The 19,070-nt window shown below is 40.8% G+C and overlaps 1 protein-coding gene across 5 annotated transcripts in view; it reads right to left on the reverse strand.

Moving 5' to 3' along the window:
• Positions 1-590: 590 nt before the first annotated feature.
• CEP83 (centrosomal protein 83) overlaps positions 591-19,070 on the reverse strand; it is a 34,591-nt gene continuing 16,111 nt past the window's right edge. For 4 of the 5 annotated variants that reach the window (XM_077339054.1, XM_077339056.1, XM_077339057.1 and 1 more), the window contains 9 exons: positions 15,622-15,736; positions 13,169-13,313; positions 10,906-11,055; positions 10,090-10,165; positions 9,596-9,753; positions 5,401-5,530; positions 3,182-3,285; positions 2,836-3,013; positions 591-1,367 (listed from right to left, as the gene is read on the reverse strand). In XM_077339054.1, coding sequence (XP_077195169.1) covers positions 1,263-1,367; positions 2,836-3,013; positions 3,182-3,285; positions 5,401-5,530; positions 9,596-9,753; positions 10,090-10,165; positions 10,906-11,055; positions 13,169-13,313; positions 15,622-15,736 — 1,161 coding nt within the window. In that variant the 3' untranslated portion in view covers positions 591-1,262. The remainder of the gene's footprint in view (positions 1,368-2,835; positions 3,014-3,181; positions 3,286-5,400; positions 5,531-9,595; positions 9,754-10,089; positions 10,166-10,905; positions 11,056-13,168; positions 13,314-15,621; positions 15,737-19,070) is intronic. The other variant, XM_077339058.1, reaches the window with a different exon arrangement.

Here is a 19,070-nt window from a genome sequence, read left to right on the forward strand (position 1 = left end):
TGTAAGCACATTCAACAAGCGAAGGCACTCTGGAGGCAGAAAACCCTGTCACCATCTCTACTCCTGTTGCTAAATAAAACACAAAAGCCAGGAAATAGATTTTAGAAATATAATGAACAAGTATAGTCCCACAATTCTTGCACAGGGGGGATTCACACACCCCCATACACACACACACACACTTTGTTGCCAGACCCATGTCCAGTGGAATTTCCTGGACTAAACCTCTGTCACTAGCAGGCCCTGGCCCAACTCCCAGGCTGATCTGCTGGTGGCAGCATGCCACCCATGCTGCTGGACTCACCATGGAGCCCTGAGCTGCGTCACCGCTAGATCCAGAACATCTCCCAACACAGCTGCTGACTGCCAAAGGTAAGTGCACAGCTCCCAGCATTCCTGCTGCCTCAGGTCTGTGTACATCTACTTTACTTGGGGGGGGGGGGGAATTCAACTCTTCCATGAATTTAAAAAAATATTTTGAGTTTTTTCTGCAAATCTAGTGAATCTCCAAAATTTGCTGGAAAATTATTCTGTGTCCATCTGGCCCTGATCGTTGGATTAACTATCTGCAAATAGAGGCCACACACTGCTTATAGTATATAGACAGTATTCATCACTTAACAAAAATGTTTATTTGCATAACATACAAATATTTCTGTAAAAAGGTAAAAACAAATATTCATACATAGTTTGATATATTTTTTCTCAGTATCCCATAATGTTAAAGTGCAAATAATCTCTCTCAATCCCATTTTGCTCATGTTAAAGTGCAAATAATTATCAAGTATGCTATAAAACTAGTATCCCAAAATTCTACTTGCATTTGTAGTCTATGGACAAAGTTGATGCCCACTTCCAAATCATAATAATTTATTGATGAAAAAGAGAGTTAATAAGGATTTTACAAGGAATTTGTGCATACAAAAGCTTAACAAACTTTGTGAGGAAAAGATGTAGAAAGACATATAATCTGAAATAAATTTATAATCTTTATAACCTGAAATCAGAAGGCATTTTCAACAGTTGGTCTTTTTGTTTGCATTATTGTAGGTTGAAATTAATCTTTAATTCAAAATGTTACAAAACAACAAATATATTTAAATCTCTCATCTGGTTCAAGGCACATTGAGATTTGAATGCTTTTGGCAAGGAATAATCTGTATTAATGGTTAATAGTTCAGTATTAAAGCATACTTAAGAGTCCCCAACTAGTAGATCATCCTCTTCAATATGCTTAAGAGTTCGAACTTGCTAATGATAACTCATTCGGTAGAAGCACCAAGTGCTTGCAACTGTTTTCTCTGTGTGGTTTCCAGTTCTTCCAACCGTCTGCGAAGAAGGCAAAGTTCTCTTTGATGCTGTTCCTCCTTGAAATTAACCAAAGGATATTTAGTTTATAGATACATCTACTATGAAAAATACTTTTATGCTGATTATTATAGAGATGTTTTATGTGAAAAAGGCAATTATTCTAATGCTTGTGTCTTTTTATAAACACAATGTGCTGTGGAGGCAGGAAGTATGTGCTTCAATACACTGAAAAGTACATTTAAAAAGCATTTTGACCTGGAGAGCTGGTTTATTTTCTTGCTGCATTGGCCAGCTAGGAGTGGTTAACCCCAAAAGTTCAGATTTGTATAAATTATATTAGGTAAAGGAAATTAACATGGAAATCACTTTTTGAGTGCTAGATCTGCCCATCCAAGAAGACTTTGCTGTAAGCCACTGAAACTGCTTTGGAATGCAGATTAGGATAGGACAAGGGCTCAAAGTAGAATAAGAGCACTGGAAGAATTGTTTTTTATATCCTGATTTTAACTACTCTAGAGTCTCAAAGCAGCTTACAATCACCTTCCCTCCCTCTCCTCACAACAAACAACCTGAGAAGTAGGTAGGCCTGAGAGAGCTCTGAGAGAACTGTAACTGGCTCAAGGTTACCTAGCAGGCTTTATGTGGAAGAGTGGGGAATAAACATGGAGCTCCAGATTAAGAGTTTGCTGCTCTTTATCACTACATCATGCTGACTCTCAAAACAAAACCTTCACATAGGTATATCCAAAACTCAGAGATTCTTATATCCAAAACTCAGGGATTCTTATGTCCAAAACTCAGGGATTCTTATATCCAAAACTCAGGGATTCTTATCCAGGGGTCCATTGACCCCCCCCCCCCAGGAGTCCGCAGGAGTTCCAGATGCGGTCTGTGGCCTTTCTTCTCCTGCCTTGATGGATTTGGTCACAAGCTGGGGAACTGACATCCTCTGCCCAGGGGGCTTGGTGTGTAGGCCATGGGTTTAAAGAAATCAAGGGTGGGGAGTCAGTTATGGTGTGCTGTGGGTGGTCCAGGCTGTCTTCTCAGCTCCTGGCCTGCATGAGGCAAAGCCAACATAGTAGTAGCAAAGGTGGAGGGAGGGGCAAAAGGAGGGCAAAGGGTGCAGGTGGTTAAGTTACTTCCTGGGTGAGGCAGGGAGGCATGACCAACTGACATCACTTCCACAGGTCCTTCAAGCCTGAAAATTTATTTCAGGGGTTTCTCCATGGTCAAAAGGTTGAAAAGGGCTGCTCTAAGCTCTTGAGCATAACCTAAAGTTATTTGGATTCTGAGTCTATCACTTAAATTCCTAATGTACACTGGATTGTATGTATCTGTTATGTTAAAGTGCAAATAATAATCAAGTATATATGTTATATAAAGTTAAGTTATCCCAAACTAATTCAAAATTTTCAGAAACCCCATCCATGGCAGCTTTTAAAGCTTTTATTAATGTTTATGTGATTGCAATTGCTCTGTAAAATGATCCTTTGGGTGTGTTTTTTTTTTTTATGAGTCACCCACTTGGAGATGAGAGAAGGATGCTTCAGGCCCAGGAACAACAGTTGAAGACAATAAATTGCTGGGATTCAAGGTTGAGATGTTGGGGAACAGAATTAACTGACGGAATTCATTATGTCTGCGCTGCAAATCTTTTAGTCTTTTCTGAAGGCGAATGTGTTCTTCAAACGGAACAGTCTGTCTAAAATAAACAATAAAAGATGCTACATTATCTTTCCAGCACAAGAGTTTAAAATTACCTTCTTCAGAAGTAACTTGCATCTCTAATCAGGCAGCAATGCTGTGTTATCATACTGGCAGTCATATTTCTGAAACATACTCCAATCTGATAAATAATAGCTAAAATTACCTATTTAACACTTGTTTTTCAATTTCCAGTTCTTCTTTCTTGGCTTCTAAGAGCTCTATCTTCTCCAGCAGTTTCTTTTGCTTATGGTCATTAAGTGTCTTTCTCTGTAAATAATAAATTATACATTTAGGGATACCATTATTGACTGACAATCCTCAGTGCCTTAATATGCAATATTATACTTCCTCCTCCATTAGTCTTAAGCTGAAATCTGACCCCAAAAAGATCAAATTAAGCATATGGACAAAGAACATTAATATAATACTGAGCAACTAATCCTATAACTCTGAAAATATGGCACATAGACGTGGAAAAATTTGGGAGGGGAAATTATATCCCTTTGTATACAAGGATTTACTTTTGGTGTATCACATACATTCTTTGCAAAGACCCTACAGAAATATAGAAGCAAGTGCGCCTCAAGAGGTACAAGAATCCTTAACTTTCTTTTCTGTGTAGTTTAACTGCTTTGGAATGCAGGATGAGGCAAATCTGCAGAATTCTAAAAAAATAACTGGGTCGTGAGAATCTTTGTGCAGGAAAAAGTTGTTGCTAGGTGCGAAGTTGTGTCCGACCCATCGTGACCCCATGGACAATGATCCTCCAGGCCTTCCTGTCCTCTACCATTCCTCAAAGCAGGAAAAAGTAGTCATATATAAAATGTATAATTTTCTCTGGCATGTATTAGTTCATTCTTGGCCCCATTAATAATACACAAACAGAGTTTTACCTAAAGTTTACTTGAAATTTCAACATGCACTGTTCCACTAAAAGCTGCATTTGAAAGTATTTTTATAAATTCAACAGATTTTAAACAAGAGTTTGAATAAGTAAGAAACGACTGTTATATAGGATAGTTTCAAATCCAATAGTTGAAATGGACTATTCGAAGTTGTAAATGCAAAGAGCATTTACAGTCAACATTTTCAGGTGCTTGGTGGGACTGCACCTATAGGGAATTGCAATAGATGAGTCCACTAATGACACTGGTTCAAAAGACATTTGTTTTAAAAATTTTGCTGGTGATATTATTTTCCCATCAGGATTGAGAAACTGCTTGGCTCTGGAAATGGCTAGTGTTAAGGATGCTATTCATCTACTGGGTCTTCATAAATGTTACTATTACATGAAGTCCCAATTTTTTAATAATATAAACATTAGTGTTATTATCCACTGGAGCCCAGTTAGGTAATATTCAGGGTTATGGAAAGAAATTATAATCATTTCAGATGTAATTTGTTGACAAGTGTCAAACTTCTCATTCCTAAGTATTGGAAGCAAGATCACTAACCTTCAATGGACACCTGGAAAAGAAAGATCTGGAATTTTATGGCGATTACATTAATTTTTCATAAACTACTTAGGGATAGAAAAATATTCATATTATTTAGAAAACAATACCATTGTTTTATTGTAACAGTTACACTGAAAGAATATGTTGGGCAAAAAAATCTATTTTAGTATAATAAACAAGAATTTTATTTATTATCTAATATTTGAGTACTGATTCTGTATAAAATTTTGTAAATGTGTAACTATTTAAAACCTCATTAACTATCTCATGACAATCTTTATTAGATTTAAAATTCAAAAAAGTTTTGTCATTAACAGATATTATGCTTGAAAAGTTAGTAAGGTGCAATTGATTATAATAAAACAACTAGTTCTTCATTTCTTATTTATTGCTTGAAGATTCTGAGAGTATATGAAAAAAAATGTTTCGGCCTAAAACTGTCATCAGTTCAATGAGGTCAGTCATCACAGTTAGGATTAGGAACATGAAGCACTTTGTCATAGTGACATACTTCTTTAAACGTTCTCTGTAACCAGTGATTGAGCCTAACTTTTGATGAATTTAGTGAATTAATTTACTGAACTGATGGATTGGAGCATTTTCTTTTATACGCTCTTAGAATGTTTGAGCAATAAATACAAAATGAAGAATTCATCTAGTTGTCTGATAATATTCTTTAATTCCTTTACATGGTTTTCCCCCTCTTGTTTATGGAAAAATGAGTATAGCCTATCCTAAGCACTGAAGTCAGTGAGCTTAGAAGGGTATAATTCTGCTTAGGATGGCTTGTCAGTCTGCTACAAATCAGAACCAGAATACAGAGGCATAGTTCACCTAACACGAGATAAACCAATTCAGGTAGGGATATGTTTGTTTCTTTGTTGATTTATTTATATACTGCCCTCCCCAAAAGCGGGTAACATGCCTTTTTCTGAGCAACTGCTGCCCGACGTAATTTCTCTTTCATCCGCTCATGTGCTTCTTCTGCCTCGATGATGCGCTGAATAAGCTTACGTTTCTCCTCTGACCATTCCACATTTTTGTCTTCCAAATTTCTAAAGAGGAAAAATTAACAATTGTTGCATTGCAACTGCAAGCCTAGCCCAGTTAGCCAGATCCCTCCTAGTTAATCACCAGAGACATCCTTGCCAGTCCTCTTTCTGAGGATATGGCACATGAAGCAAGGCAAGGGCACATGCACAACCCACAAGTTTCTTAGTTATTATTAATTATTAAGAAGATATTTTATTCTTCAAGGCAGCTATCAATAATGCAATAACTGACATGAAACAATTAAAATATAAACCTCATCCATCATGATCATATCCATAACAAACTAGAAAGATCAAATAGCCACTCACACGCTCTCAGCCTCACCTACCTCACAGTTATGATGAACATTCAGTGGAGACGAGAATGATGTAAACTGTGTTGAGTCCCAATGAATTTGTTTATTATTTGGGTTTGTTTTCCGCCACTATCAGAAACCATCTTGCAGTGGGTTAGTCATAAAAACCCCACATAAAAAGTATAAATATACTTATATAAAAAATATAAAACCCCAGAACGACAATGTAAAAACAATATAAAAACTGGTGGCAAGCTAATAACCCCAACCTCCTACCCCCAACCCTCCCACCCAGCACCTCAGGGGTCTGGGTGCTTGCTGTATGGATGTAGCTAACTAAATAAGATAGAGATCACTAATTACGGATGACACCCTTAAAATATTATACACATAAAACTGCTACCTTATAAGTTCCCTTGTAAGTGAATGTAAGTCTAGTCCCTCCCTTTTTACATGCAATATCTGGGGGGAAACTTAGTGTTGCATCTGACTAATAAAACAGGGTTGCACTTATCTGTAACTTGTTCATCGAGTGTCTTCTGTGCAAGTACACATGGTGACTGTGCATGAGAAGTCCATGTGGAACTGCCCAGAAGATCGATGATGAACTGCGGTTCAATCCAGATAGACTTCCAGAGGTAGTTCAGGAAGCAATGCACAAGAAGCAGGGATTCAGCTGATGAGCTGAGCAAGCAGGTAAGTGAATGTGGTGAGATAGTCCTCCATCTAAATAGTAACCATGAGGCTGGGAGTTTGACCCAGCAGCCAGCTCAAGGTTGACTCAGCCTTCCATCCTTCTGAGGTCGGTAAAATGAGTACCCAGCTTGCTGCTGGGGGGTAAAACGGTAATGACTGGGGAAGGCACTGGCAAGGCCACCCTATATTGAGTCTGCCAAGAAAATGCTAGAGGGCGTCACCCCAAGGGTCAGATGACCCAGTGCTTGCACAGGGGACACCTTTACCTTTTTTACTTAGTGATGTGGGAAGGCCATCTGAAAGGAGCAGAATTCCAGGTGTTAGAGGAGAATACGAGTAAGCCCCAAAAAAGAAAAAATAATATAATTAAAAATGTCCATATCCCCACAGACAGAGCTGCTGCATTGGCATGATTCTCTTCTGGCCTCTTCTTCCAGCCAACCAATAAGAAGATAAAGAATCCTGCCATGTCTCTCTGTTTATGGCTTCTTCATTGTGCCTCTACCTGAGTCATTGCTATGTGTCTCCAAAGTTCCCTTAGAAAAAGCCTGCCTTCATTACACATGGGAAGCATTGTGCTAGCTACACCAAGAATAGAATTTAAATTACCTTTTGGCATCCGCTTACATGCAGCAATTACGGCAATAAACCTGGAAAGGTTTCATGTATTAAGAAATTGTCTTGGAGACTTATTGGCTATTGAAACATCCCATTAAGATCTCCAGCTTATAGGGATGGTGTCAGGCCATCAGCTTCCCTGGGTAGAAGCCAGCACTTAGAAAGGCTCCTCTCCCTCTGCTGCCCACTCACTTAGGGGGGCAACAAAGAGGAGGGCCTACCAGAGCAGGGATAATTTCACCTCAGGACTCTCCAAAACACTGGCAGCAAATAAAACCCCCGTAGATGTTTACTCAGCATTCTCATGCAAAAGAACCCTTAGAAGAAAAGACCCAAATAAAAGCCCCTTTTCTCTTCCCCCCCTGCATGGTCTAGAAAATGAAACAACTCTCCAACTGTAGCACATCACCACTTGCCAAGCAGTGAAGTAATTAGGCCCAGACTTCCTAGACCAAGAAGTACTTAAAGGTAAAGGTATCCCCTGTGCAAGCACCGAATCATGTCTGACCCTTGGGGTGACACCCTCTAACGTTTTCATGGCAGACTCAATACGGGGTGGTTTGCCAGTACCTTCCCCAGTCATGACCGTTTACCCCCCAGCAAGCTGGGTACTCATTTCACCAACCTCGGAAGGATGGAAGGCTGAGTCAACCTTGAGCCAGCTGCTGGGATTAAACTCCCAGCCTCATGGGCAGAGCTTTCAGACTGCATGTCTGCTGCCTTACCACTCTGCGCCACAAGAGAAGTACTTACGTGCAAGTAAAAAGTTCAAAGGAATCAAATTCAGTTTTTAAAACCCACCAAATATCACTTTAAGATGTGAAACAGTGTGCTCATCCACTTTTTCTTACATCTAAAGTTCCTTGTAGATGTGGGTAGGGTGCATGTGATAAGATTTCTTCCAAAGCATTAAGAAAGTTTCCAAATAAATCAATAAGGATTAAGTGAACTCTTGACCTCCAGAAATAACAACTTGTCAAGGGCACTTAAGAACTGCTTATAAATACTTAATCAAGCTATCATCTTGAAATGCTGAGCTTGACACATCCCAGAGTCTCACTATTGAAACTGATAACTCAGTCACACATTCATGTACATTACGCAATGACCCAAAAAAACACAAGATAAGCAACCACTGGAAAATATTTTCCTAGAGGTGAAATGTGTGCTGTGTGTGGTATCTGATGCATGTATATAATCACTTGAAGCTACATCAACAAATGATGAAAACGTTTCCCCTCCTTAGAAGAGAAGGAATGTCAGAACTGTTACTGAAGCAATTTTCTGCACAGCCAATGGCCAACAAAAAGCCTTGTCAGGCAAAGCTCCACCTACTTTCTAAAAACCTCTGGTCACAAAGGTAAGCGTCTGCCATGGTGCCCAAGAGCACAATTTGGGGACCCTGGTGTGCATATTTTCAAAGCACAGCTATCAGTCATTATTTAAATAATAGTTAAAAGCTATTGCAACAGAGAAAATTGATCAGTTGATAATCTAGCTTCATTTTTCACATTATTGGTTTCTAAGATCTACATGTTAAGCAAGGGCTTCAGAAATCTCAAAGATCACCTGGCTACCTAGTAATTTCACTGTGATAATTTCAACTATGATTTTATTGCAGTCTCTCCCAGTTTCTCACGGGTAAGACAGGAAGGAATGGTCTGCTTTATATCTACTATAAAGCCGTATGGAAGGGCAGCATAGAAATATAAACAAACAAACAAAGGTTATGTCCTACATGGAAAAAAGCAATGAGGACAGTAATATGGAAGAGAATACCCTAAGCAATAAAACTGGCTGGAATCAATCTAAAGCTTATTATTTGGTATTGAAAAGTTTTGATTTATGATGTCACAGAATACCATCAGGCAGACTTATTAGGATAGCGTTCCCCAACCTGTGGGTCGCGGACCATATGTGGTCCTTCGACTAATTGGAGGTGGGCCCCGAAGGACGCCTTCTCCCCCCCCAGCCCTTTACTTCATCCCCCCCCCAGCCCTTTACAACACACTTCATTGTTGTGGCATGTCTGTATCTTATTTTGAAGGGATGTTTAAACATTACCATAGCGATCAGAGCGCTAGGGCAGTGGTTGAGAGCAGTGGTTGAGAGAACTACCCCCCCCACCGGGCCTCAGTAAAAGGCGTTGAGTGGTCCCCGGTGATAAAAAGGTTGGGGACCACTGTATTAGGATACTAGCTATCACTCCCCACAGTTGGACTATCCATCTTGGCCTTTTTGGAGACTTTTTCTCTGGTCCACCTCTTTAAGTGGAATGCATAAGAATTATGCTAGAGTAAAGAGATAACAGTGTGAAAAACTGCTATGGGAGAAAAGCAGGATATAATTTTTATAATTAAAGTAAGGTTAAGATTAGGCATTGTTAGGCAATCGTGTTAAAATGGCTCCTAGAGGCAAACAATATTTCTCATGGCTCGTATTAAGACATAACGTGTACCTCTCTGCATCTGACTGAGCCTTCTCTGCTCGACTCCTTGCATTCTGACATTCATTTTTGAATCCTTCCAGCATTTCCTTGAGTTTCTGATTGGAATCCAGCAAGTCATTCTTGGATTGCAAAAGTGAAGCCACGCGAAGCTGAAAATCTTGGATGTGCTGCCAAAGACAAAACAAAATTATAATATATGATTTCTGTGTTACTTGTCAAAACTCAAGAAGGCAAGCCAGATGTGTCCAGCCACGGTATTGTTGCCTGCCTTGTGAGTTCACAAAAGCAACTGGTTGGCTGCTGCTGCAAACAGAATGCTGGACATAATAGGCTTCCCCTCTAATCCAGCAGAGTTCTTTTCTATTATCAGTTCTTAAAAACTGGCAAGCCCAAATGGGATCGTACAAATACAAAATTCCCTTAAATCTGTTGGCTTCTGAATAACACTGAATGGTCAAATGCTTTATTACAAAAAGACAAAAAAAATGTCATCAAGCCTTCACCTGCTTAAGATTAGCATTGTCGCTTCTCTCTTTCTCAAGATCTTCAAAATTAATAACTTGCTGTTGAAGCTTTAGCCTACAAAGGTAACACAACGTAGTATATTTAAAAAAAATACAAAACAATTTATATATGGTTGATATTTTGAAATTTAAAATCTGATAAGACAGTGGCATAAAGAACCGAGGGGAAAGAACTCCAGAACGATGAAAGGTGGCTGTCATGTGCCATGCCAATTTCTCCAGCTTCCTGCTTTGGCACAAAGAGATTCCCATCTTGCCATCTTCTACCTCTGAAGAAGTCAGTCACAGTTACTGGTGAAATATCGCAGACAAGAACTAATAGATTCCAGCCACACAGCCTAGAAAACCCATGCCAAACAGTATTGGTTACTATCTTTATTTCATATCTATGCCTCCAATACTAATTAGGTTTCTCCTTTCTTTTGTCTTTGTTTACTATACTGGTTCTGCTAATCTGAACCAAGAGGAAAGGCAAGATAGAAATATAATAATTTCATTTGTTCTTTTGCAACATGTAGATAATTATGAATGGGTCACAATGTGGTTGGACATACAAAAGATACATTACAAGAGCTAAAGTCCTTAAAAGAAGAGAACTTTTATAGCAGGCAGAAATGGTAAAAACAATGTTGAATGGAAGGACAGATTACTAAATGGGAATGACGAAACAGGCATCTGAAACAACTTCTTACCAATTTACACACAAGCTGTTAGGTGTTAAGATCTACATTCACTATGCATATTTATGTGGCATGGAATATATGCCCAGTTACTATTGTACTCACTGCAGATTACCTAAGGTTCTGAATTTCACTTCTGTAAGACTCTTCTGCCAACTGCAGAGCAGATGTCTTCTTTTCATATTGATCCTTTTCCAATTGTCTCTCAGATTCTTGCTCCATTTTGTTTTTCTCCATTTCTGCCAATTTGGTTTCAAGTTCTAGTCTGAAACCATTATGCAATATTAGTAGCTGTGAAAGGCAGCTATAATCTTTATTTCATCACGTTACTTAAGTCTTCAATAGCCCAGCCCTGCCACCCACTTCATGAAAATTAGGTATGTGTGTTCAGATATTTAACTAACCAAAATCCAAAACTTCTTTTAGTAAGCAAACTGAACTAAGCAACCAAAACTGAACGTTTAACAACAGATTTTCACAAATATTTGGATTTTGCCATTATTGAAGCTGCCTAACTTAGAAACTGCCCTGGCTGCTTGCTTTAAGAGTTACCAGTGATGAGATATGTGAAGTGATGTTTACCAGGCAGCAGAACTACGTAGATCCTGTCAAGTGGTTTACACTGGTAGGCCTGCCTTTCCAAAGTGTTTACATTGATCACATTATTAGATCACTAGATTGCGAAAGGTTTCGATTCAATATAAGCAGTGGCTCCTTGTTTGCTCATGTTCTTGGGTACTGGGACAAATGTTCTGCCTGCCTGCCATGTATGAAATGCTGCAAATGTTTATGGGAGGGGAAACATGCTTATCCATGGTTCCTTTATATATTTGTGAAACAGCCTGGGGTGGGATGTGCCCAGCTGTCCAAGTTGGAATAGGGCCAATTAGGGTGCAGCCAGTTTGGCCCTGCCCCTGCAGCTACCACCCTCAGTCCCTGGACTCTAGCTTCTTTGCTCTCAAACGAGCCTCAGTGCCTGGAGCCAGCAGCAGGTAAGGGGAGAGGGCCCTGGGTCATGGCGGAAGGCCTGCTAAGGAGGGCCTCCCAACCTGCTGACTGCCTTCTAAGAAGCTCTGTCCCGGCCCTGCTAACAAGTGCCCAGCCCCCGCTGGTCCCACTGGATTCGGCTGCGCGCTGTGGCTCAAAGCCACCTTAAGCTGCCTGGCCAAGGGCCAGGGGAGGGGGCCCTTTCAAAGCCCATTCTTAGGAACGGGCTTTGAAGCTAGTACAGCAATAAAGTGCTGCTGTCACTAAGGGGACACATAACATATTTTATTTGCATTTCATTAAGAAGACTGAGTGTGCACAATTATCTGTAGAACACAGCAAGACCACTACACCTCAGTGGGTATTATTCCAGTTACAAAAACAAACCACTTAGCATTATGTAAATACTCATAACATAGTTTCATCTTTGGGCAAAATGTCAAAACTCACACATCAATGTCACAGGCAGAAGTAGATGTTGCAGTTCTGTAAGGAGGACACTCACCAAATCCTATTCTTCACTTGCCCAGGACAGAGATGGGTCTAAGTTTCTGCCAGACATGATGTCTGCCTGATGAGCTGTAGTATATAAACATGACCTACACTCATGTTGCGTTTCCCACTTTTCTTGGACAGTTTTGCCAAATGCCTCCGTCTGCCAACTTAGCTGCTTTCCCACAACTATCTGTTATTTGGCAAGGAGGAAGAGAGAGGCTCCTTGGAAGAGAGAGGCTTTCTCCAAGAATTTTATTCCAGTGGGATAGCAGAAAAAAGTTACCAGTTGAAATATGATCTTCATTGAAGTGAAAAAGCTTAACAACTGTAAAAGAGTTATCTGTATTGTTCCCGTTTTATGTAAACCACCCCGAGCCTTTGGGGAGGGTGGTAAATAAATATAAATATTATAGTAATAATAATATGAACATCCCTAAATGCTATGCTACCAAAAAGCTTCTTGGAAGAGGGAAAGACTAATTTCAACCAGTGAAGGCTGTATATCGAATGACTGTAATGCATTTTCAAAATTCAAAAGTGCAACAGAAATTAATCAGCTAATGGTAACTACCAAGGCTTTATAGCTGAGATATGATACACAGTATCCAGTAATAGGGCAGGAGTCTGTTACTGCTCCCCATTTTTAACTCTGCCACCCTATGTGCCAGCCAGGTCATTGGGCTAGCCCTGTTGTTGCCTCTTAGGCATTAGTTAAGAGGCCTGTAGAGCTGGGGGAAGGGAGTCTATGTTATCACTGCCAGGGGAGGATCTTTATCTGGTTTTATAATTGTTTTAGGGGTATGGATGTTATCTGCCACGAGCCACTGTATGGGAGTGATGCACTACAAATTGAATGAATGAATGGGCTAGACAACAAAATGCACAAAAGTACTTACTTATCCTCCTGCAATGCTTCAAGCTTCTGGAAACCTTCTTCATTTGCAGCTTGTACTTTGCGTACTAGCTCACGATCTTTTTCAATTAAAAGCACTTTGTGTCGCTCTAACGTTGTCTTCAATATTTCATTATCTGAACGTAATTCTGGTGTTATAAATTCTAAAAGTTAGTATCCTGCATTGCTAGAGACATCTATTATTCACCGTGCTAACTCTTCACACTCAATAATAACTTTTAACGAAGTTCAATATTCCCCTGTTTGTTGCCTTGCTACATGCTTCCCACTGCCCATCTCCCCATAATAATTCCTGGTTTATGACTGTAATTACGCACACCTTAAAACTGGAGGTAATAGGCTCTCGGTGGAGAAGTCCCAGCAAGAGATAAAAGGAAGTCATACAGATCTGCCTGGCAATTGGTGACCACCCCGGACTGCCTTTTTCCTGTTAGTGAGAAACATCCCATGCCAATTGAGGGCCATGCGGCTGCACTGCTCTCCCGAGGCAACCTACCTTTGCAGGGCTACTCACAGGAAGCTTCTTCCTGACCCCCGAGGCTGGTCTCATAGCCTGGCCGCCCCCTGCAGCTCAGGAAGCTGCCTAAAAAAGGCCAGCCTTGCAGTTCATATGCCTCTTAGAGCCACCGCTGCCGGAGGTAAGCCAGCCATGGTGGCACCTGACAGAGGCCAGCCGTGCAGCCTGCTGCATCCGTGGCCACTGCCTGACAGAGGCCAGCCTTGTGGCCCACCTGCCTCCTGCAGCCACTTCCACCCCCTGAAGTTCGCCAAGTGTGGTGATACAGTTCCATGGGCAGCTGCTCCGGGGAAGGTTATGGGTGGGCGGGCTGATAGCAGGAACAGCTGCAAGTGACATACTGCTGTCCCATCTCTGTAGACTGCAGAGGAGCCTGCAGCCACTATCAGCAGGTCTTCACAGATAGGCTGCAATTGGGCCCCCAGGGACACCTGTCTTGGGGCAACTAGGAGGGTGTGACTCCCTCCAACTCAGGGTAGCAGTAGGCTGACGGTGATGCCCCGAGTCCATCCTGCCAAGCAGCCAGTTTATCTAGGGGAGCAAGCTCCCTGGACAGGCCTCAGACCTGGGTGACCCAACTGTGTGACAAAGCTGAGCCAGGTCTCCAGAGGCCTAGAGGCATGGACTTTCCCCCAATCAAGCCTTAAGCAGCCCGGGAGCAGCCCTATGACTGCCTACCTCCACAAGTCCACTGACTGGCTTCCCTTATGCCCACTGGCTTTCCTGAGGGGGGCATCGCCCCCCCCACTTTCTATAGCCCCATGTTATAATTGGCCTTTCATCTCCTGCAATTAAAAACCTCCACAGCTCCCAGAGAGAAGCACATATGATCATGTCACTTGAGAAATGTTTAATGAATTTTAAAAATATATTAAAAATTAATTAAATCCCATCCATTCGGGAAACCTTTCCGGAACCCTCAAGAAACCCCAGGGTTTCATGACACCCTGGTTGAGAAAGCCTGCCTTAACAAGTTGGGGCTTGCTTCATTATTCTCATTAGTGCTTTAATGGAGGCACTAGACAAAACTCAGTTTGTTAAGGTACCCAGATCCTGATAACATCACAAACTGGAGTTAGATTGAAAAATTCCTTAATCCAATAATGATAATGATAATGTTAATAATGATAATAATGATAATTTATTTCCCGCCTCGAGCCTGTCAGGAGAGGCGGGAAAGAAATCTAATAATAATAGTAATAATAAGTCCAATTGCAGTTTGACCCAAGAGAAGAGCACCTGAGAATTAAACTAAATTCATCTTGCCCCAAACAACATCTCCTTTCTTCTTGACATCTGAAGAGTCCCTATTTCTCACCAATCTCCTGAGAAAGCTAAACAACACCTTCCTGTAGAAACCAGTGAGATTTAGAAGTGCTTAACTTTGGCTGAGGTGAATACTATTTATAATATTCAACTATTTACCCTGGTTTATAATTCATAATAGCCGGAGTAAGGTATTGATAGATGTTTACAGGACTGCAAATTCCTATTCCCAGGAAAAGTCTCACAAATTTTCCTGTGATTAAAAAATGTAGGAATAGGTTTTTTTGTTTGCATTTTTCACAAAAATGCTGTACCATTACAAAAATGTAATGTACCTGTTATTAAAGACAGATCAAATTAAAGCATTTATATAAATATTCACAAGTCAAACAGAGGAATGATGGTGAAAATGTGCTCCTCAAATAAATGAATCACAAATAACTATATTCATGATCATTTAGCCAATGACTAAGTTGTCCATGTTGGCCTATAATAGTGAGGCCTGTCACCAACATTAATCTTTGTTAATGTTCTCCCTTCAATATAATGAGGTGTCCAATGAAATAATGAAAACAGTCCTTCCTTCTGCTGCCTAGTAGTGCTTCTTAGGTTAGTTCTTGTAAAAATAATGGATGACTGTAAAGACATTTTACCATCTAGTTCAGCCTGAAGCTTGTTTCGTTCTCTTTCTACCTCACTCCTGGCTCGTGCAGCTTCTAGCTTGATGTCTGTTATTTGAAGCTTGTTTGAATGCTTAATTTCTTCAACCTACAGAATAGAATAGAAATTGCTAGCAAATTTCAGTTTCTTTCATAGTAGTTTTCAGGAAGGGTTAGAGGCAGTGTTTTCAAGCAGTTTACGATCTCATTGAGATGGCTTTTAGAATGTGAAATAATCATCAATATGACTTACAATAAAAACAAAACAAAAATCCAATTTAGAAACCATATAAAACATGCAGCCATAATAATTCATGTTTAACACCGATCAAGAATACTGTTTGGGTGGTACTTTTTCTATCAGAAAGTTAATGTGGTGTTCTGTGGCTACTGGAATCCCAAGATAGTTCTCTGGGGACATGGAACAGAATCTATGATTCACAGCTCACTGAGAGCATTTCCAGAATCCAATGTTATTTACTAGTTCCAGAGCCCTGTGATCGGTGGTGGATTGTTCCTTCCTATGCAAGAACTATTGGAAATGTTGCACACAATAGGAATTTCGTATACCTGCTTGATAAAATGACAGGGCTACTGTTCCTATACGGAGCAAATAATCCCTGGTTTTTGGGCTAGGATGGCTAGTAATTCATATACACAAATTCTATACATGTGAGGAAGCGCACCTGCCCACCCTTGGATGGTGTAGAGCTCACTATGGCTCACTCTGCCAGGAACCTGGGTGTGATCCTGGATGCTTCCCTCACAATGGAAGCCCAGATCATGAAGGTAGCACAGCTGGCATTCTTCCATCTCCGCCAAGCCAGACTACTAGCGCCCTACTTGGCCCCAGAACACCTAGCCAGTGATTAACGCGATGGTCACCTCCAGGCTGGATTTCTGTAACTCGCTCTACGCAGGCCTGCCCTTAGCCTTGACCCGGAAACTACAGCTGGTCCAAAATGCAGCCGCCAGGATCCTTACAGCGACACCGTGGAAATCCCACATCCGGACCATACTACATCAATTGCAATGGTTGCCAGTTGAATTCTGGATCAGGTTCAAGGCTCTGGTAATGACCTTCAAGGCCATACGCGGTCAGGGCCCAGTGTACCTGAGGGACCGCCTCCCTGCCTATGCCCCCAAAAGAGCTTTATGCTCTGCTGCCACCAACCGGCTACTGGCCCCTGGCCCAAAAGAAGTTTGCCTGGCCTTGACCAGGGCCAGAGCATTCTCTGCCCTAGCCCTCACCTGGTGGAATGAGCTCCCAGAGGAGATCAGGGCCCTGACGGGACTAAAACAGTTCCGCAGGGCCTGCAAAAGGGAGCTCTTCCACCAGGCATTTGGCTGAGGCCAGACCAACCAACCAACATCTGCAGGGTCCCTGCCCCTCCTCTCCCCCCAGAAACCCACTAAGACTCCTGGACCTATTTGAGTTACCACTGTTTGTTATAATGTTATACTGTTATGTTAAACTGTTACCCGGTTATACCAGTTAATAATATGAATATTATTATATGTATGGTTTTATGTATAGTTTCAGTTATATGTAAACCGTTCTGAGCCTTCGGGGAGGGCGGTATAAAAATACGAATAAATAAAATAAATAATACAATATACATGTGAACCAGATCCATACACTTAGATGTAGGCTATGTTCACGTGATTTGCTCAGATCTCATACTGTTGCGTTTCATGGGCATCAGTGTCAAGCCAGACAGGGTGTCCAGAAGGAAATAAATGCCTTTCTATAGTAAGGTAAAGGTTCAACAACCTATACCTAGATCCCACCTGAAGACTGTATCCCTAGACCCCACATACCTCAAGAAATACCACCCATTATATGCCTGACCTTGCATTACGTTCTCTTAGCCATACTGGAATATAAGTTCGGGAAAGTCTGGGTATATATTTTTCCTTAACCATTAATCTATAACATATATTCTCAACTTTTTTACCATTGAGAAACCCCTGTAACATAATTTGGCCTTCAAGAAACCCCTGAAGTGGTGTGATCGTGCAGAAAATGGTTGGGAAGCATAGCTGTGTGTACATGCCCACACAGGGCCCGTCCCCTCCCCACTCCTCCAGGCCCACTTTTGACCATTTGGGGGGGGGGGGGAGAATTGACATGATCATATATGGTCATATCACCAAAGAAATGTTTAACAAATTTTAAAAATATATAAAAGATTAATTAACACCCAGACATTTTAGACCCCCTTCCAGAGTCATCGGTAAACACCAGGGTTCCACAAAACCCTAGTTGAGAAAGCCTAGTCTATAATCTCCACTTTATTCATTTTTGTGCTTGTTATTAATGTTAGAAGATTGACTCAGGTGGGTAGGTGTGTTGGTCTGAAGCAGTTTAGAGATGACTGCTTGAATCTACACATTCATCACATGACTGTTCTACACTAGGGGACCCAACCTTGATGAACTTGTGGGCACTTATTGTATCTTGGGAAATTGTAGCAGGCACCACTGAAAAAGTGGAAGGCTAATGTTAAACTCTGGAAGATCCTGTATCAAGCCTCTCCTCTATGAGGAAATCAGCTATTTCCAAATGGGCCAAACCACATTCTAGGGTCTTGTGAGGCACTCTGTGCTTCAGTGGGAAACTGGAAAACCAGGATCAGTTCTTTACTTTGGAGAAGAAGGTGATTCCATGGCACCCATGGGTTCTATATTAAGGAATCATCACTTTAAGTATTCACTAACATTGCTGCTATAGATTACTCAAGAACAGAAATATGAATTTTGCTTTGAAAGGCAGTTTTTTAAGCAATTAAAACTATTGTTTAAAAATTAAAATAAGGAGGGGATGGACACTCTCACTTCTCCCTAGGCTCTTAACAACAGGCCCATCACTAGCTTTATTGTTTAAACCAGGGATTCCCAACCAGGAGTCTATGGACCTCTGGGAGCTCAGGAGGGGGTCCATGGCCTTTCCCCTCCTACCTTAATGGAGTTGGCCACAAGCTATGTACAGTTTTTACTATTTTTATTATTGCTCTTTCAGTTCAGAACCAGGCTCCTTTTCCCACGTCATATCTGATGAAGAGCAGAATGTAACTATAGAACCCTATAAAGAACAAAGACTAGATTACCAAGGACTGCTGGAAAGTATACAAATGATAAATCTGTTCTCCATTAGAACAATCTCCATCTGTGAGTATTAACTCTTTGCTGTGTGTAGGATTCCAATTGTTTTCTTACAACATTGTATAGTCTACACAAATATTTTAGGCTTGAGAAATCCTTAAATGTTATTCAGGATGGGAGTATTAACAATACTGTCCCTGTAAGGTCTCAACTACGTTGTATTAACTAATAATTCTATTTATTTCTTAGCTGGTAAGTGCTTTACTTTCTCTCTGTTCAGTAACTCATCTCATCTTACAGTTACCAGATTTGGTTTGGTCCCTCTGTGTTAATATAAT

This window comes from Paroedura picta, chromosome 5, assembly GCF_049243985.1.
Source record: "Paroedura picta isolate Pp20150507F chromosome 5, Ppicta_v3.0, whole genome shotgun sequence".
Lineage (NCBI taxonomy): Eukaryota > Metazoa > Chordata > Lepidosauria > Squamata > Gekkonidae > Paroedura > Paroedura picta.